Below are 21,412 nucleotides of genomic sequence, written 5' to 3'. Positions count from 1 at the left end.
ATTATCATTTATCAACTATTTATGTTCGTCACAGCGAGTTTGGAACAAATTTTGAAACTTTGTTATGACAATTTTTCATTTTAATACAAAATGAATTACATTTGTACATTATAGTTACCCTTTCTATTCTTTTTTTTTGTATAAGCATCGACGTTTTTCTGCGCATGGGCGCTTCTCGATATCTTTAATGTGACCGCAAAGCGCCACGCTCTGTTCAGGTGTGTCGAACTATATATGACCCCAATAAGCGCTGACGATACCTAATAAAGAGACCATATAGGTCCCAGATAATCAGAGTTTATTAGAGTTAAAAATGACGTCGGAGAGTTCTAGTAGAGTATAATATGAGCTGTTTAAACCCCTTTTAAGACTTACTTATGACTTATAGGAAATAAATTGGTTACGGCATCCCAAATGAGCACATACCGACTGTAAACGTTCCAATTTAGATTATTTTTCCGACTCTTGTTTGACTTAAAATGTTTACTGGGTAAACTTAAATTTTTGCAACGGATGTATTATTGGCTAAATATTTTTGAAAAACGCTGGATTACAGATTAAAACTGATTCAACCGATGGCGTAATGGCTAACTACCCAACAATATAGGACAAATTGGGTACATTTTGGATTGAATTTGTGTGTTTGTTTCCCAGATTTTCCAGAAGATTATTTTTACCCTTCTTTTGGGTAAATATTTGGGTATTTACCCATTTTTACCATATATACACAATTTACCGGGTATTTACCATTTGGGTATTTACCCATTTCCCATCTCTAATCATGAGGCAAACAAAAAACGTTCAGGAATTAGAATTTTTGAAATTAGAATCACCCTGAAAACAAAGTTGTTCTAATTTGTGAGCGTCTACTGTATACAATATAATACATAGCAGAGGAATACGTCAAGCTACCTTAATTTTTAAGCCACTTAAAAATTGTTCATATATACCAATCTTGGATTGCTACAAGTGAGTATGTGGCTTGCTTATATGTATGTGGCATACTTATACTTGCATTATTTTAAGCATGCAGGCTTAACCAACGAACCGATATCATTTCGTTACGATAAATAAAGTCATTTCGTTTCGTTTATTAACTTTAAGAACGTCAACTTAACGAAATGATTTTGTTTCGTTTTCTGCCATATCAAAACGAAATCAAATTGTTTATGTTGATTATTAATTTCAAACTATGCTGGCAATGCTATACTATCCATTTTGATAGCGGAGTCATTAAAGGTGAAAGCATTAGCCAAGCTGACTGCAACTTTTCTCATGAATTTTGACAGTACGAACATCTCAGAGTATTTTTGACATTACCACCAACGAATTACACAAACAAATTTCATGGAGTTTGTGTGTATGTCCGCTCGCTGTTACCGCCTTACGGCTCCACCATGGCTATAGCATTGCCAGCACAATTCAAACATAAAGTATCACGTTTTTGTTAACGTTTTTAACGTTAACGAAAGCTTTTCGTTTCGGTTAAAAACGAGATACAATTTATGTTGATAATTTCTTTATCGATAATATTTCGAAGTGTTTCAACGGAAACGGTGGAAATTTTTTGATAAACGATTACCTTAACGTTAAGGTGCATCCCTGAGTTTAACCATACGTAGAAGCTCATGCTTGAAATTTTACACATACACCCCCAAGAACGCATTTAGAAGCTTGAAAATTTTCATAGTAGCCTGTCACCTACAGTGTTGAAAAGGTTGACCACATCACTTGATTGTGGTAATCTAAATTGCTTCTAATGAATTCTAAAGTGTGTCGCTCAAATATGGTAATCTATTGCTCGCAATTGTTGTATGGTTGCAGCAATATCTTGGTTCATTAACACTTATTCGCTTCCTCGCCACCACCTTTTTGGTTTGCCTCAAATCGGGGATTTGGATTTGCTTGTTTATCTCTGTAGCTTTCAGAACGTGTTATTTTCTAGTGGATACTCCAATTGCCGCAATTACTCCATTTCGTGCATAGCCTTCTCGTTGCATGGTGTTTGTCCCATTAGTTTGGCGCAATCGAGATCTTCTATACGAAGATCATTCAAAGATGTTACTCGGCTCAATGCTACATAGGCCAGGCCTTTGGCAAAAAGTGCGTTATCCACCGTACACCCTTGCATTTTGTAAACGGTTCAAGCTCAAAACAGTATAATGACCGATCGAAAGACTCTCTCCGTTCCGTACGATTTTTCTAAATATCTCAATCCGTGCGCCACGTAGCGAAACTTTTTGTAATGTGTTCTATACTGTCATCAGTCTCTGAATCAAGTTGGAAATTTCAAGTATCTAGCTCATCGAGAAGTTACTTAAAAGCCAGTTTCAAATTTCCAAATTCTCATCTAATTATTTCAATCCGTGCGCCACCTAACGGAATTGTTTTCCTATCTGTGAAGTTTCACGTTTGTAGCTCAATGAGAAGTTACTTAAAAATCGATTGCAACATTTGTATTGAATATGCGGTGAAACATTTAACCGACTTAATATAAAGGAAATAAAATAGTTGTATATGTCAGGTTTTTTTACTATCACGATGTACATAATTAAATTGAAACAGTTTAACGGAAAGACTTGGAATATTTTCTTTAACTTGTGTATAAAAATTAAGCTTAAAATTGAGTAAAAAATCATTTGCTTAGATATCATATTATTATGTGTATATCACTGGTACAAATTTTTATGAAAACAATTCTTATGAAAGCATACATCCAATTCAGTGGTGCACAGCGCCACCAGAGCTTCGTAAGCAAATGCAGGATCTCTTTTCGGTAGTATATGTGGCAAGGAGAATGGTAAAACAAAATTAGAGCGTTGAATTTACGTATGAGATGTTTACTGCTTGAGGAATAAGCGAAGATTGATTCACTGCTTGCAAAGCTCCACGTGGGTCTGTTGTTGTAGAGATAAGGACTCCACGAAACCGATAACCAGATTTTATTGTACGTCTGGCGCTTCCGCCACTCCAAATGCCGATATGAAAACATTAATCACAGTTATTATAAAAATGCCACAAATTGTATAATTGCTAACTTTTTCAGCATGACAAACTTCCTTCTTATCTTCGATATTGTAACGACTTGTTAAGATCAAACCAACGCCAACAGCGATCTGAAGATGTTTCAAAATTATACATCACTCTTTATATGACTTTGAAGGAGAAAACCAAACTAAACTTACTTGAAAGCCGATACTGAGTATTAGTAAAATTAAACTTGGATAAAAATATGGATGTCTTTTGTAGGTCTCCAGCACATAACGTAATTGATTGGCATTCGCTGTTAGTAATGCCAAATCCATCATCCCCTGAGCAAGAGTTTTTTTATGAGCATAAGCATTAACATCCACAGAAGCAATATCTTCAATGGCATCCCTTTCCTCTGTGAAGGTTATAAATGGAAAATAAAAATTTTAATATCAATTGTTTTTGTTTTTATCGGCCTATTGATAAATGATTCAGGTTCGATTCGAGCTCAAGGCCAGAACAATAATTTTTTTCTAATGATAATTATTGTTATTTTTTAATTTTTCTAAATTTGAAAAATTGTATTTTGTTTTTGGAATAGTAAGTAGAAAATTTTTCAGACATCCTGGCATAGCTGCGCAGATTTTCTACTTACTATTCCAAAAACAAAATACAATTTTTCAAATTTAGAAAAATTAAAAAATAACAATAATTATCATTAAAAAAAAATTTTAATATCAGTTAAGTTTTCCTTTGGGCAATATTGGTCGTATTGCTTTTGTTTAGCTATATTTTTTTTAAATAACTAGAAGACCTGGCAGAAGTTGTTCTGCCCTAAATGTGGCCTAACTGCATACATTTTAATAAGCTTTTTCCGTCTGACTCTGCCCTTCCCCCCTCTTCACTTTTTCCTAATCCTTTTATTCACTCCTCCCTCCGCCTTTTTCGCTTCATCTATCCCCATCTTCGTTGCATTCTATCTCTTTCTCAATATCCTTCTCTCTTTTCCCTTCTCTCAATTTCTTCTCATTCTTCTGCATCCCTTATTGCCTCTCCCAGAGGGTGGTATGTATTTTATTCCAGTCCCAGTCCCAGTCCCAGTCCGAGTCTCATTAAAAAATATGTCAGTACCTCTAAATCGCGGGCCCCCTCAGAATCCCCGGGCCCGGTGCTAATCCCCTCCCCCTCACCTTCTCGGCGGGCCTAGTTATGTGCTATACTTGATATCATTCGCTATAATATTTTTTATTGATAACCACGTTGTTTAATTAAACACCAACCAATTACACGGAAGTATATCCGCACCACCTAAAAATGTGAGTGCCGGTGCGTATACGTAACATTTTATTATTACGTATAAAAAAATAAAAAAACTTGCAGTAAAATAATACTGCGACTATAAACTGAGATATAACCTATCCTATATTTCAAGATAGATCGAACTACATACGGAGTGTAAAACAAATTCAAAATCGGTTCAGTAGTTTGGGAGTCCATCGCGGTTAAACATGGTGACACGTGATTTTTATATATTAAGATTTGTTCAAAATAAACGATCGTGAGCACACAAAGAAATCTATCTGTACTATGGCACTATTGTGAACATTTGCACTGTATTACCGGCTAGATCATACGCTAGATGGCAGCGCAAGCTATAAGTTTTAAATGATAGAACAGCCGATTTCTGTTGATATTTGATAAGAGACTTTTATATTGGTTCCGCAAGATGCGCACGGGTTCGGCTCGTATGTTCGTAATATAATTGTATTAAGATGGTCTTTATGAAATAAATTATTTTTTCAAATCTCATCCCTTCATACGGTAAAACCCAGGTCAAAAATATCTCATATAAACTTTGGTTCCAATTATAAATGGCTAAGGTGTGTCGCAAAGGGGTCAGAGTAGGGATTCCTCCAATGAAACTCGTTAAATTAAAATATGAGCTTTAGCAACTGTGCGACACACCTCAACCCGTTTTTTATCGGGACCAGCATTAATGTATGACATGTTGTTGTTGTTGTAGCACAGTACTCTGCATCATCACTCACAAATTGTCATCAATATCCTCTAACGGCTTCCGAGGAAGCTTGCAGTTTCTACAGAGTTAGACCACATTGCGTGTGCCAGGGTGGATTCTGGATAAGTAAAAGTTGTATCTATTACAGTATCCAGATCGAAATTAATGTAGAGTGATGACCGTTTCCCTGGGGAGATTGCTTTCCTCGCCTGCGATTTTATGGCGTTTGTCTCAGACAAATATGTTCACCGGCCGACTTGTTCCAGATGTCTCTGAGAGTCTTTAATCTCTTCATTGCGCCTACCGAGATGACTCATTAAGTTTCTATTACCCAGGTGTTTGGGTAATTAACAGAAAGCGAAGCGACTCGGAATTCTTTCGACTAAGGACTGTCATTTCAGTGTAACCCCATTTAATTTCTAGCTTTTCTCTCACAAACTTTCACCCTCGGAGCAGATCCTTGCCGCTGGACTGCTCTATGCTTTCTTGTTGCGGAAGGTGTGGAAAATAACCCCAGTCAGATAAATGGTTTTACTGCGTGTGCAGGAAATTAATCTTTTTAGGACGCTCATACTTATGTTAGTATATCACATGCAAAGGATGTTTACATCATACGGGTGTTCTGGGCTAGATCCCAGTCATTTCCTCGGTCTCCGTCATTTCCTCGAAACTTTTGTAGCAGGTGGCTTTTCCCGCTCCAGGTCGACCTCTAGTCTGCGCTTTAGCGCCCCCCCCCCCCCCCCTCCACTCACCCTCTAGCAGAACCGCTCGTGCCCTATGGCGTCACCATCTAATGCGCCCGATCCAACCCATAACTACAATCTCCGTTGCATGGGCAAAAGCAATGCCAAGCACCAGCCCCTTCCCCGTCTTTCCGGCCCCAGCGCACGAGTACTTTGTCACACCGTGCTGCAAAGCCGCGTACATATAAACACCGAGCACTGCATGACTCTCTCAGGCACATCCAGCGACCTAGCGCACAACCTAGGTGCATCGCCCAGGAGACGGCGTTTTCCCCGTTGCACTTCGATATACTGCAGTTAAACTCTAATGGGTTAATTGGGAAAATCACGAAGATAGTCGATTGCTCATGAAGCGGTACACCATCCGCATAGTTTTATCCAGTGCCTAAACTAGAGAATTTCTCAACGAGCACTTGTGTAAGATTTACCAACAATGACATTGTGCTTTAAATATTAAACCGGTGTTTACCTGGTACATGTATTACTCCATCTACTTCGTTACGCTCTGAGTCCATAAATGTTTCATGATCGTTTAGGTGATCTTGGTCTGAACGATCATCGCCCAAATCAATAAAGTCCTGGAACGAAATATGAAAGTAATTTTATATTATAGAGTTTTACAAAAGCAGCTGTTTTAACTATTTATAATGAAAATCTAGATGTATGCTTGTACAAATCCACAATCAAATTTTTGTGTATATTTTTCAAATTTAAAAATTAATTCTGTTCGTGGGTTTTTGCGAGGAAGATGAGACGAAATGATCTTCGGTACATTATGATCTATGTACATTAAATTGGTCCTTAAAAACAAATAAACGATTTTTTCCTGAAATTCCAAATTATGAATATCGTAAGCTCAAGTCCAAGGATGTCCAATTTGTTGTATGGTCAAATCGTCTATGTTATTTCTAATTGATGTTTTTATGTACGGGTCCCTTTTTCTCCCTTATTTGGAATCCAAATCTATAAATAAAGTTTTGGTTGTAAAGATGGAGATTCGGGCTATTAGCGAGCTTCGGGCAATTTTAGTCGTAGTGATTTTGTTAAGCTATATTTTATTAAAATAATTTGTTAAAAATAAACGATTGTGAGCACACAAAGAAATCTATTTGTACTATGGCATTATTGTGAATATTTGCACTGCATTACCGGCAGTTGCTCTCATACGCTAAATGATTGATAGACCAGCTGATTTTTGTTTATATTTGATAAGAGACTTTTAGATTGGTTGCGCAAGATGCGCACGGGTACGGCTCGTTATTTTGTAATAATTGGGCGTGACAACTCGCTTAAAACCATAATCTTGAATATAAAATTTTTCGGAATAATTCCTGACTACTACGAAACAAGTCCGATTTTCTTGACCATGAACCATAACTTTTTATTTGATAACATTGTTTTCTAGAACTTGGCTATGGACCGGGCTTTTCTAAAAAAATCGTATACATGATGCGATTTGTTTGAATGGGTCAGTATTTAGATAATTTTTTTCCCGTTAAATTAACCAGGAACAGAAGAAAAATTAAGGGCAGCAAAAGTGCGATAGAAGGTGGTAGGGAAAACGCTAATAGAAAGTAGTGGTGGATAGAAACTTTCTTTGAGCTGTCTTAATATATGCAGGATATGGTCTTGTTTACAAAGAGGTACAAGATCCCAAATTTGACCAGGCCTAAGTTAGGAAGGGTGATCTTACAGAGGAAAGCTTGCACAAAACATCTAGGAAGGCCACACAAAAAACAACCTACCTCAAAAAATTAGAGAGTATATGCAAGCTATGAATATTTAATATTACGGGAGCCCTGAAAACAACCCCGACGACTGCATTGTATGCCATTCTGCACATTCCACATCTAGACCTGGTAGCAAAGAACATAGCGTTAACAACTGCAACCAGGCTCAGTGCCTCGGGGCAGCTTGAGCGCCAACCATATGGCCATAGTAGTATAGCGTCTTCAACCACAGGACGAACAGACTACCTGATTCCCTATCTGCGCTTCGAGGTCTTAAAGCCACAATTGAGGTGGATGGTTGGCGCAAGGGTGCACACACACAGATGGTTCCAAAGTAGTGAAGGGGTAGGGTCTGCGGTATACTGTGCTGATCCGGAAATAAACAGATTGCAAAAGCTGCCAGATCACTGTGACGTTTTCCAAGCGGAAGTACTAGCCGTAACCAAAGCAGTGGAAACACTGGAAGAGAATAGCGTAAACTGCAGCCGTTTTAACTTTTAAATTGGCCACCAAGCAGCAATCAAGGCAATAATCCCGCATAGCACAACATCTAAAAGTGTGTTATAGTGTAAGCAGTCTCTGGAAAGAAACGGGACATAGAAAAGCATACATCTATATAGGGTCCCAGGGCAAATGGGAACAGTTGGAAATGAAAAAGCAGGGGAACTAGCTAAAAGGGTGCATCCCTTGAAGCTTGCTCCGTAGATGTACCATTAAAATTGGGTGAGATTGAGAGAAGGCGATAGGTGCACATAATAGACCAAGTAGGAAAGGCGTGGGTTTAAGCGTGGGGCTATGAAGTGTCGAAGATTATCTGTAGGTGTTACAACCTTAGACCAACTAAGTTGCTTCTATCATTAAAAATAGAGGACTATAGACTCATGATGGGTATTCTCACTGGACACTGCGTTCGGTCGTCAGATGCCTTTAAATTAGGTTTGGTCAGTGTTAGAAAATGTATAAAGTACGGGTTGGGAAAGGAAATGATCGAGCACGTTTTGTGCTCGTGCCCTGCGCTTGCCAGGATAAGACTCCAGCTATTAGGAGCGACACAGCTTTAAGATCTAGAAGCAGCAAGTAGCTTAAGTATTATAAATCTTCTAGCATTTGTCAAGATAAGACTCCAGCTATTAGGAGCGACACAGCTTTAAGATCTAGAAGCAACAAGTAGCTTAAGTATAAGAAAACTTCTAGCATTTGCCAAGAGGACGGAGTTAGTTTATATCATAGGTCCTGTTTTTGGTAGGGTTTTTCAGTATGGTCGTTAAAATAAACTTCTGGTAACACAACGGACTCATGTGAGGTCCTCGTGGACCGGCCAGTTCAACCTAACCTAATAAATGCAGGTTAATCCAAGCTAGGCCGGACGTTAAATACTTTTTTAAGGAAAAAAAGCATGTACCAAAATTTTCGGCATTTATGGTTTGATAGGAAAGGCGATAGAAAGAGAAAAATGTAGTGGCAAATGGAGATGCTCCGTGCATAGAGAAGGAAATTTAAAACGAAAGAGATAGAGAAAGTATTGTGAGGTGAACAGGGATGGGGAAAGTCAAAGGCGGAACCAAAGGAGGAGAGAGAGAGAAGGAGCCAGAACAACAGAAAAGGTGAGAGAGACATGAAAGGGATATAGGGGTAGAGGAAAAGGGAGAGATAGAGAGAAGTACAGGTATAACGTTAGGGAAAAAGAAACATAGTAAAAAAGAAGAGGGAGAGAGAGCTGCTCGTCATAAGATATAACTAAACATAATGGTTTTTAAACGGTTTTATTTATCTTGACTTGACAGGCTGGCTGGCCGGCACGAATTTTGTAATTGAAATTTAAGTAACTTCCCGATAAGCTACAAGCTTGAAACTTGGAATATAGTTCAGAAACCGATGACAATGCAATTATAAGAAATAAACTCCAATAGGTGGCGCATGGATCAAAATATTTCAAAATATCGTATTTGTAGTCCGATTTGGTTCATATTTGGAACACATAATACATACATGAATAGAGAGCGACATATGGAAAAAATCGCCGCTAGATGGCGCAGGGTCGAGATAGTCAAAAAAATCGTATTTGTGGTCCGATTTGACTCCTATTTGGAACAAATATTACATACAGTCCGATAGAAGTGACATCAAAATATTTTCTAGTTCGAGGTAACAAATTGTCACTAACTAAACTAAATAGAATGAGAAATAATAGGCAATTAAATAAAGACTAAAAACTTGAAAATAAAATAATTTAAAAAAATATTTAAGTTAAACGGTTTTATTGAAAATTATACTTACAAGACTAGAAAGAGACCTATGAAAAAATCGCCGCTAGGTGGCGAAAGGATCGAGATATTCAAAAAAATCGTATTTATGGTCCGATTTGGGTCATATTTGGAACACATAATATATACATGAATAGAAAGCAGCATGTAAAAAAGCGCCGCTAGGTTGCGCAAGGATCGAGATATTCGAAAAAATCGCATTTGTGGTCCGATTTGGCCCATATTTGGAACACATAATGCATACATGAATAGAAAGCGGCCTGTAAAAAATCGCCGCTAGGTGGCGCAAGGATTGAGATATTCAAAAAAATCGTATTTGTAGTCCGATTTGGCTCCTATTTGGAACAAATATTACATACAGTCCGATAGAAGTGACATCGAAATATTTTGGAGTTGGAGGAGGGACAAGCATACGTGGCACAGAGACCAGTAAAGTCTTTGGAAGGATTATGTATTGAGGACTTAAATTGTAACAAATTTTCAAGAAAGAGTCCTTGTATTAATGAGTCACTAAATAAACTAAATAGAATGAGAAATAATAGGCAATTAAATAAAGACTAAAAACTTGAAAATGAAATAATTTTAAAAAATTTTTAAGCTAAACGGTTTTATTGAAAATAATACTTACATAAAGTAATAATAATGTTTTTATTATATCTTTATATTAACTCGCTTTCATGTTTGTCCCCTCATTTCCATACGTATTTTTGACCCACGGAAGTCTTTTTCGCTAAGTTCCCGTTGAACTAGACACTTGCTACTTAGAGCATAGTTCAGACCTGTGAGAAACTACAACGCAAGTGAAAAAAATCCGCTAGGTGGCGCACGGATCGAGATATACAGAAAATTAATTTTAAAATGGAAATTTCACGATCGACTTTTAACAAACTTCTCGGTGATCCAGAGACTTCAAACTTAGCACATAGTTTGCGAGTCGATGACACTACAATTCGTGGAAAACAAAATGCCGACAGATGGCAGACGAATCTATATAAACGAAAATCCTTGAAAATCCCTGAAAAACGCAGGGAATCTTGCGATCGATTTCCCGATGAGCTAGGGGCCTGGAAATTGGGCCGTGAGTCAGAACCCGGTGACAATGCAATATTTGATCAAAAAAATTTCGCTAGGTGGCGTATGGATCGAGATATTAGGAAAATTTATTTTAATTTGGGAATTTTTAAATTCATTTTTAACTAACTTCCCGGTGACCCAGAGACTTGAAACTTACAATTCGAGGCTTCGTGACAATACAATTTGTAGAAAACAAAATTCCGCTAGGTGGCGCGCTAAGTGAGAGGACTACAAATCCTTGAAAGACGAGGGGAATCTTGCAATCGATTTTGAAGTAACTTGCCGGTGAGCTAGAGACTTGAAACTTGGGCCGTGGGTCAGAATCCGGTGACAATGCAACATTTGATCAAAAAAAATTCGCTGGGTGTGGCACGCGGATCGAGATAGTAAGAAAACAAATTTTAATTTGGAAATCTTTCAATCCATATTTAACTAACTTCCCGGTTACCTAGAGACTTGAAACTTGGAACTTAGTTAAAGGCCTGGTGATAATACAACTTATAGAAAACAAAGTTCCGCTAGGAGACGCGCTAGTCAAGATAACTGGAAATCCTTTAAAAACGGGGGGAATCTTGCGATCGATTTTTAAGTAACTTCCCGATGAGCTAGAGACCTGAAACTTGGGCCGTGAGTCAGAACCTGGTGGCAATACAATATTTGATCAAAAAAATTTCGCTAGGTGGCGCATGGATCGAGACAGGCATGCTTAACCAACGAACCGATATCATTTCGTTACGATAATTAACGTTAATAAACGAAACAAAGTCATTTCGTTTCGTTTATTAACGTTAAGAACGTCAAATTAACGTTGTTTGTCGGGTCGTTGGTTAAGCATGCCTGACTTTAATAAAGGCCATTTTTCCATTATTCAATATTGGAGTTATTTATTCAACAGTTTAGTGATTCGAACTTAGCAGAAGGTTGCAAATAAGAGGATTTGCAGTAAATTTGTTACAATATCTTTCCGTTCCTTGAATATGCATTGGAATATTAGGAGCATCTAGTGTTGGTTCGTCATAATCTAAGAATTGTACCAAGTGATCTTATGGAATATTTCTTGTGAATGTCGGTTCATATAGTAAATTATCATCATGCAGATCAATCATATCAGTGTAATCTGAAGCATTAAAGTTGACATTATATTTTTTGTAAACTCTGAGTTTAGTTGGATCAAGTATTTTTTGATAGCTCTATCATGTATGGATTTTCTATTATAAAATAACATTAGCTGTGTTTTTTTTTCTCATCTATATAAGTCTACGCTTAAACCTTATATGAACTACCACCCTGCAAAAATCCCGAGTACTCCATGCATGCATGTATGGAGTACTCGCTATGGACCAACCGAGTGCTCCAAAATTAACCACAATTCATACAAAAAATATGGTCCAATTAACATTGCGTTGCCCTAGGACTGGACCATATACTCCAACTCCGCATTACATCAGAGTAATCCATTGAGTACCCACAGTCCAATAAACATCGTGTTGTGATTACAACCGTTAAAAACGAACAATGATCGGCTTCAATATGTTCGTATAGAAACATGAGTTGGTCCATTGCTGCATTACAGTGGAGTATAATGGTAAGTACTCCAGTGGACCACATGATCCAACGATTTTTGCTGGGTAAGCGACAAACTTTAAATACACCTCTGAAATTGCTACGTATAAAATTAGTACTACTAAATTTCAATACGTATTATACTCAGATGTAACTGACATATATGTCTATGTTTCACCCTCTGCACTAATTCTGTGTATTCTATGCGCGTCCACTATTTATCACAACTGATTAAGCTATATATTACGCACAGAAATATAACGGAGGGTTGTGTTTCCGCTTTTCGCTACACCCTGTTGCTGTAGCTAGTTGTTTAACCACAGCCGCTAGATGGGTCTCCTAATCATTATCTAAGCGAGGATAGGCGTTTTTTTCACCAGCAAACGAAACGTATACGCGTGTAAAAAAACACGGCTATTGTTAATAAAATGTTTTCTGGATGAGCGTAATATGAATTATTTTGGATTACACCATCTACAATATTAAGTAAGTTACGTGGTAGGTATCTTGTCCAACGAATAAACTTTGATAAAAGTACACTGCCGTATAAAACAGAATTATAGTATTTTACATTGAAATACATTGGCACATGAATTCTAATAATATAAACTGCTAGAGTTTTCAAATTTTCCGATAGTGTATTAGTTGTTGCATATAGACGTAATGCTCTGCTTGCTTTGGTTAGCCATCGAGAATGTACAACTGGTCCTGGTTTTATGTTAGCTAAATCAACTGATACAGCTCAATTTGAAATTGCTTTGGACATTTGATATAAATGTTTAACATCTTTAGATAATTCTCGTTCTTGTTAATCACTGATCATACAAATGGAGAGTAAACAAGATTTTAAAAAATAATAACATAACATTACTTTTATTTTGAGAAATACGTAAAAACGGTCAATTCTAAGTAAAAAAAAAAATAATTTTTTAAATAAATTACATTAAAATTATAAAAATTGTGTCGTTTTGCTTATAACTTGAAAATATAGGTTTTTTTTTGGAAATTTTTTTCTATTAAAACGAGTTCGAAAAAAGAAAAACTATCTGAATTAAAGTTATTGGAAATGTTCTGAACTTATTTCAGCTGTAAAGAAAAAAAATTTTCCACAAGAAATTTGTTAAAAATGATAATATAGTAGTTAAAAGTTCATTTTAGGCTAATTTCTCATAATTTAAGCCTGATAAAAATAAAAATAAAAAAAAGCCTGATATCTCTACAAAAATTCAAAAACACTATAGATATTAATACAGATTCTGAAATGTACGTAAAATACCATTAAAGTAAGCCGAATATGATATTTTTCCTATAATTCTAACAGAAGCTATGACGATTTTTTGGCCAAACCCTACATTCATATGGCCAAATATCTATTTTGCAGAAGGCGGGGACTCGAATTTGGACTTAGAGCTATGGTGTGTTCAGCAGTTTTTCTTATAATCGTCTGTGGATTACGTATTTGCTATAATACTGAAAAAAATTTGACCCGCTCTAGTACATGTCCACAATGTTTTTGAAATAAATATTTGTTAATTGTCTTCATATACCGCGGCGGAAGCTTAAAAAAAGAAAATCACCAATTGAATGAGTAAACACAATGATATTAGTCATGCATAACTTAAGTGAAAAATACGAACACAAAAAATCATTCGAATTCAATTACCTCTCCTCCCTTTGAGCTGGAGTTGCTGCTTATTAATCCATGTGTTGGTTGTGTTGTTGCCATTTTTTTATTTATTTTTTTTTTGTGTTTCTTGTATATATGTACGTGTATTAATGCAGTTAAATTATACTAATATTGAATAATTAATTTGTTGAAATATTTACTTAATTTGCAATTTCGTAATAAGTCAATAAATTTAGAGTTTCATACTTTTTTAATTATTTTTTAATAATCTCTATGTTTAGTATATTAACTATAATCGCAAAATTTTTTGTTTACTTTTCTCCTTTTCTTTACAAATAAATCACAAAATTATCACCGGTTCATATCTGCAATCGCCTTCGTAGCTAACAATAAACTGATTTTTAAAAACTCTGCTCAGTACTCAAGTACCTACCACAAACCCAACGACTGCGTATCCCAATGTCAGCCATGTACTGGTACACTCTCGATCGTCAGATATGAGATGTGTAAACATCGTATTAGAACTACATCTCAGCGCTATGCTAAGTATAATTGCAAACAGGGCTGCTGTGGTAAAAAAAAAACAAAATCGCGGAAAAAGTTGCAAACAAAGTCACTGAGAGAGAATCTAACTTTTGAACTTTTATTTAAAAGTTGACCATAAAAGGGCACATGTTCACATTTGGTCAAAAATTAGATTTTGATTGCAATGTGTGCCTTTGTAACACGCTTAGCTTCACTTGTCTGAATGCTTGTTTGTAATTCTCTAGGTTAGGCGCACAAAGGAGGGTTAGACTCATCTAGCGGCGATTACTGTAGACTCGCGGCAGTGGTTAAATATCTCGCTACCAAACGGGTTGTGCTTAATACCGAAGACACGAACCTGTGTGCTACGATGCCATAAACATCAAATATCAAAGTGGATTGTAGATACTTAAACGGCATCATATTTGCGTGTTTTTTGGTTTTTTAAACTATATTCATATTGTGACGAATATTAGTATTACTAAGCGATACTACCACCACTCACCCGATACTAAGGAGTATGTACGTAAACAAATCAATCATCTATACACATACATACAACGCAGCAGAGAGATACTCACAAACGCATGTCATCATCAGCGAAGTATTACTCACATATACACATGCATATGGATACAAACTACAAATATACATGTATATAGCTAATTACAAGTAGGAGATATGTACAGCAGTTCTAGCAGGCGAAACGTCTAAACTGTAGTAGAAATATGCGAATGAAGAAGCATAGAGTATACATGAGCGCAAGCTGAGCAATCATTAATCAGTTTGATTTAAACACGCTATCAGCTACGAAGTGAAGTTAAATTACGAAGTACTTTCAAATTAGTCTAATAAAGACCATTTTGTAATACAGAATTTTTGTGTGTTTTATTCAACAGTTTAGCGATACGAACGTAAGTAGAAGGTTGCAAATAAGCGAAATTTCCCTAAATTCGTTACAAATTATTATCAATGCCTATTTATCGTTGAAACCAGGGGCGGAAACTGTTATTCCTTTTATAATACAATTCCTTGCAAAGCTTTTAATTTTGTACTTTTAATATATTTGGATCAAGATAAAAATTATTTTCGGATTTTTATTAATTTATTATTTTATTCATAAAAAATTTTCTTTATTTCGGATAAGCCGTTTCTTTGTTATCAAGCCGGACTTTTATTTTGGCCTTAAAAAATAAAAGTCCGGATTAACTAGTTCTATCGAACTCAAAAAATCAAAATACAGATTTTTCTTTTATATGTGGACTTTTTTGGAAAAAGTTCGAAAAATAAAAAGGATGCATGATTCGACATGATATTGCTATAGGGATACCTGAGAACTCAAACATTTTCACCTAGGACAATTTTTTGACCCGGACTTTTTCGACTCCGTAAAAAAAACAATTATTATTTTCCGTCCCTGGTTGAAACACCATATATACATCTTTACCCTATATGATTTTATAGGCATTCGAATTTTGCCTTTAACTTAAAATTTTAGAATGTGGACTGATGACTTTTTAACAATTAACGAAACAATTGCAATAAAAATCATCTCTACAACAAAACTATTCAATCCATTGTAAATAATTTGTTGGATATACTAGTGTGTAATTTCGCAGAAGATACTTACCCTCATAACTTTAAAGATTTTTACGACTTCGTGAGATGAATGGGGGGAAATTCTTAATAACTGTGAATTTCCCAAAACATATGTATGTGCATAGACATATTACGCTGATCAAAACACTATATAGGAGAGTTCAGGATTTTTTGCAAATGGTCTAGCATCATTATATTTGCAAACTGTACTGTGTATTATTTTCACACAAAACAGTAACAAATTATATGACCTTAGCATTTGCTACGTCATGGGAAATACGCAACATCAGAAACCATAAAGGTAGTTCAGAGTTTTGTGCATTTGATATTGTAAGTCTGGCAATAGCAAATACATATAAGCTACGGATTGAGAACAACTTTTATCATTTTTAAACTATTCTTTTCACATTTTGTTTTTTATTGACAGTTATCAATTTGATATGCAATGTTGATAAAAAAAACTATGGTTTTTGATGTTGCACATTTACAAAAATACTACACCAGTTTGCTAATACAATGATACTTGACCATTTGCACAAAATCCTGAACTCCCTATGGTTTATATTTTGTTGTTCACAATCCGTAGCATACCTTTGCTATTGCTACGTTTCCTATATCAATTGCAACAAACTCAGAACTGTCTTTAAATTTTTTCGGAGATGAGGCCTATCTTCCACTACAGCATTATTATATTTATATGATGCCTATGATGTCAAACCTAGACAAATAAACACTCACTTATAGAGCTACCAATCCAACGGCTTGTATGCTACGTCCCGGGCCTTGAAGAAATGCATTGGAGGTACATGTCAAAGCAACGCGCTCAGAACTGCAACCGGATATCTTTTTTATATCTCCAGAATATCATCTACACACACAGAAAGGTGAGAATACACCTCTAAAGGAGATAAATTAAATGCTGAACAAACAATTTCTGTTGAATACCCAGAAACCGGGGCATCCTATCAGAAATCTGAGTGAAAGGCTTCACCTCCAAGGAGGTCAACTCCGTTATCACCATGAGAAACTTGGCACAAAAAAATCAGTCGTTTGAAGAAAAGAAGCACTAAAAGGCCCTCAGAGACACCCAAAAAAGTCAAGCAAATTTCTGTGCGAACAAATGCCCGGGGAACCGCATTTTCAAAGACAAATAGACTTGAAGTTGAGGAAAGTTACCCTCCCAGGGAGATGCGCATCACTACAGCGCAACTTAGACCTGGATGCTGTGATAGGTTAAACTATTACTTATCCAAAATTAACCTCCTCATATCCAATATATGTCCCGCTTGTAAAGGTGGCACCACATGACACCAACCATCTTTTCAATTTATATGTGAAACTGACACTTCGAAAACGCTTATACTCAATGGGCCAGCCCCTCTGCAGTGATTTCTGCCATGAAAAGTATCTCAGTGAAAATTTATGTCTTGCAGATGCTGTTCGCAGTCGGCGTAGACCATGTACATTTCTTCCCGCCAATTTGTAGTAACAATTAGAGGACGCACAACTCAAATTGGAAGGGAAGTTCGACCTAAATTTTCTCGGTGGAAAATCTTCTTAAGTATAATTTTTTTTAATCTCTTTTAAGAGAGCCCAGAACAACTATGTATTCTAAAGTATCGTTCAAACTATATATCTAAGTAAAATGCCGTATCTTTAAAAAATTTTGAGACAAGATAAGCAAATTCATATACTTAACCCACACAGAAACAAAATAATTTAATAATTTCCCTTATTTCGGTTTAATTTCTATAGTTTTTATTGAAATGGCAAGAGAGAGGGACGATGGGAAGGTGTCACCTTTAATTCCCAAAAGTGAACAAAGTCCCCATGATTTAGAGAACAAAACATAAAAAAAAACAAGTAAGGAAGGTTAAGTTCGGGTGTATGACATGCGTATCAAATGAAAGGCATTAAAGAGAATTTTATGAGGGAGTGGGCCTTAGTTCTATAGGTGGACGCCATTTAGGGATATAGCCATAAAGGTGGATCAGGGTTGACTCTTGAATGCGTTTGTACAATATGGGCATCAAACGAAAGGTGTTAATGATTATTTTAAAAGGGAGTAATCCTTAGTTCCATAGGTGGACGCCGTTTCGAGATATCGCCATAAAGGTGGACCAGAGGTGACCCTAGAATTTGTTTGTACAATATGGGTATCAAAAGAAAGGTGTGAATGAGTATTTTAAAAGGGAGTAATCCTTAGTTCCATAGGTGGACGCCGTTTCGAGATATCGCCATAAAGGTGGACCAGGGGTGACCCTAGAATTTGTTTGTACAATATGGACATCAAACGAAAGGTGTTAATGAGTATTTTAAAAGGGAGTGGGCCTTAGTTCTATAGTTGGACGCCGTTTCGAAATATCGCCACAAAGGTGGACCAGGGGTGACTCTAGAATGTGTTTGTACGATATGGGTATCAAATGGAAGGTGTTAATGAGTATTTTAAAAGGGAGTAATCCGTAGTTCCATAGGTGAACGCCGTTTCGAGATATCGCCATAAAGGTGGACCAGGGGTGACCCTAGAATTTGTTTGTACAATATGGGCAACAAACGAATGGTGTTAATGAGTATTTTAAAAGGGAGTGGGCCTTAGTTCTATAGGTGGATGCCGTTTCGAAATATCGCCATAAAAGTGGACCAGGGTTGACTCTAGAATGTGTTTGTACGATATGGGTATCAAATTAAAGGTATTAATGAGGGTTTTAAAAGGTAGTGGTGGTTGTTGTATAGGTGGTCGCCTTTTCGAGATATCGCCATAAAGGTGGACCAGGGGTGACTCTAGAATGCGTTTGTACGATATGGGTATCAAATGGAAGGTGTTAATGAGTATTTTAAAAGGGAGTAATCCGTAGTTCCATAGGTGAACGCCGTTTCGAGATATCGCCATAAAGGTGGACCAGGGGTGACCCTAGAATTTGTTTGTACAATATGGGCAACAAACGAATGGTGTTAATGAGTATTTTAAAAGGGAGTGGGCCTTAGTTCTATAGGTGGATGCCGTTTCGAAATATCGCCATAAAAGTGGACCAGGGTTGACTCTAGAATGTGTTTGTACGATATGGGTATCAAATTAAAGGTATTAATGAGGGTTTTAAAAGGTAGTGGTGGTTGTTGTATAGGTGGTCGCCTTTTCGAGATATCGCCATAAAGGTGGACCAGGGGTGACTCTAGAATGCGTTTGTACGATATGGGTATCAAATGAAAGGTGTTAATGAGTATTTTAAAAGGGAGTAATCCTTAGTTCCATAGGTGAACGCCGTTTCGAGATATCGCCATAAAGGTGGACCAGGGGTGACCCTAGAATTTGTTTGTACAATATGGGCATCAAACGAATGGTGTTAATGAGTATTTTAAAAGGGAGTGGGCCTTAGTTCTATAGGTGGATGCCGTTTCGAAATATCTAGATAAAAGTGGACCTGGGGTGACTCTAGAATGTGTTTGTAAGATATGGGTATCAAATTAAAGGTATTAATGAAGGTTTTAAAAGGGAGTGGTGGTTGTTGTATAGGTGGTCGCCTTTTCGAGATATCGCCATAAAGGTGGACCAGGGGTGACTCTATAATGCGTTTGTACGATATGGGTATCAAATGAAAGGTGTTAATGAGTATTTTAAAAGGGAGTATTCCTTAGTTCCATAGGTGGACGCCGTTTCGAGATATCGCCATAAAGGTGGACCAGGGGTGACCCTAGAATTTGTTTGTACAATATGGGCATCAAACGAAAGGTGTTAATGAGTATTTTAAAAGGGAGTGGGCCTTAGTTCTATAGGTGGACGCCTTTTCGAAATATCGCCACAAAGGTGGACCAGGCGTGACTCTAGAACGTGTTTGTACGATATGGGTATCAAAGTAAAGGTATTAATGAGGGGTTTAAAAGGGAGTGGTGGTTGTTGTATAGGTGGTCGCATTTTCGAGATATCGTCATAAAGGTGGACCAGGGGTGACCCTAGAATTTGTTTGTACAATATGGGTATCAAAAGAAAGGTGTTAATGAGTATTTTAAAAGGGAGTATTCCTTAGTTCCATAGGTGGACGCCGTTTCGAGATATCGCCATAAAGGTGGAGCAGGGGTGACCCTAGAATTTGTTTGTACAATATGGGTATCAAAAGAAAGGTGTTAATGAATATTTTAAAAGGGCGTGGGGCTTAGTTCTATAGGTGGACGCCTTTTCGAGATATCGCCATAAAGGTGGACCAGGGGTGATTCTAGAATGAGTTTGTACGATATGGGTATCAAATTAAAGGTATTAATGAGAGTTTAAAAGGGAGTGGTGGTAGTTGTATATGTGAAGGCGTTTTCCAGAATGTGGACCAGGGTGACCCAGAACATCATCTGTTGGATACCGCTAATTTATTTATATATGTAATACCTGCCAAGATTTTAAGGGTTTTTTATTTCGCCCTGCAGAACTTTACCATTTTCTTCTACTTAATATGGTAGGTGTCACAACCATTTTGTAAAGTTTTTTCTAAAGTTACATTTCCCGTCAATAAAACAATTCAATTACCTTACCATGTTTCTTCCCTTGTTTCGTATTTGGTATAGAATTATGGCATATTTTCTATTTTTCGTAATTTTCGATATCGAAAAAGTGGGCGTGGTCATAGTCGGATTTCGTTAATTTTTTATACCAAGATAAAGAGTTCAAGTAAGCACGCGAACTAAGTTCATTAAAGATATGTCGATTTTTGCTCAAGTTATCGTGTTAACGGCCATGCGGAAGGACAAACGGACGACTGTGTAAAAAAACTGGGCGTGGCATCAACCGATTTCGCCCATTTTCACAGAAAACAGTTAAAGTCATAAAGTCTATACCCCTACCAAATTTCAAAAGGATTGGTTAACTTTTGTTCGACTTATGGCGTTAAAAGTATCCTAGACATATTAAATGAAAAAGGGCGGAGCCACGCCCATTTTGAAGTTTTCTTTTATTTTTGTATTTTGTTGCACTACATCATTACTGGAGTTGAATGTTGACATAATTTACTTATATACTGTAAAGATATTAAATTTTTTGTTAAAATTTTACTTTAAAAAATTTTTTTTTTTTAAAGTGGGCGTGGTCCTTCTCCGATTTTGCTAATTTTTATTAAGCGTACATATAGTAATAGGAGTAATGTTCCTGCCAAATTTCATCATGATATCTTCAACGACTGCCAAATTACAGCTTGCAAAATTTTAAATTACCATCTTTTAAAAGTGGGCGGTGCCACGCCCATTGTCCAAAATTTTACTAATTTTCTATTCTGCGTTATAAGTTCAATTCATCTACCAAGTTTCGTCGCTTTATCTGTCTT

The 21,412-nt window shown here is 36.6% G+C and overlaps 1 protein-coding gene across 2 annotated transcripts; it reads right to left on the bottom strand.

The window, feature by feature from the left end:
• Positions 1–2,441: 2,441 nt before the first annotated feature.
• On the bottom strand, positions 2,442–14,413 carry LOC137233625 (ninjurin-A-like). Of its 2 annotated transcripts, none has more exons than XM_067756812.1 (4): positions 14,025–14,413; positions 6,200–6,308; positions 3,186–3,385; positions 2,442–3,116 (listed from the first exon to the last, which is right to left on the bottom strand). In XM_067756812.1, the coding sequence occupies exons 1-4, from the start codon at positions 14,085–14,087 to the stop codon at positions 2,943–2,945; spliced, it is 546 nt and encodes a 181-aa protein (XP_067612913.1). In that variant the 5' UTR covers positions 14,088–14,413; the 3' UTR covers positions 2,442–2,942. The 2 variants fall into 2 exon arrangements, with proteins under 2 accessions (XP_067612913.1, XP_067612914.1); XM_067756813.1 differs by having other exon boundaries at positions 6,200–6,310; positions 14,030–14,413.
• Between the last annotated feature and the right edge of the window lie 6,999 nt (positions 14,414–21,412).

Source organism: Eurosta solidaginis, chromosome 5 (assembly GCF_040869045.1).
Source record: "Eurosta solidaginis isolate ZX-2024a chromosome 5, ASM4086904v1, whole genome shotgun sequence".
NCBI classification, from domain to species: Eukaryota; Metazoa; Arthropoda; class Insecta; order Diptera; family Tephritidae; genus Eurosta; species Eurosta solidaginis.
The sequence above is the reverse complement of the archived record's forward strand: the minus strand, read 5'-3'. Positions and strand labels throughout refer to the sequence as shown.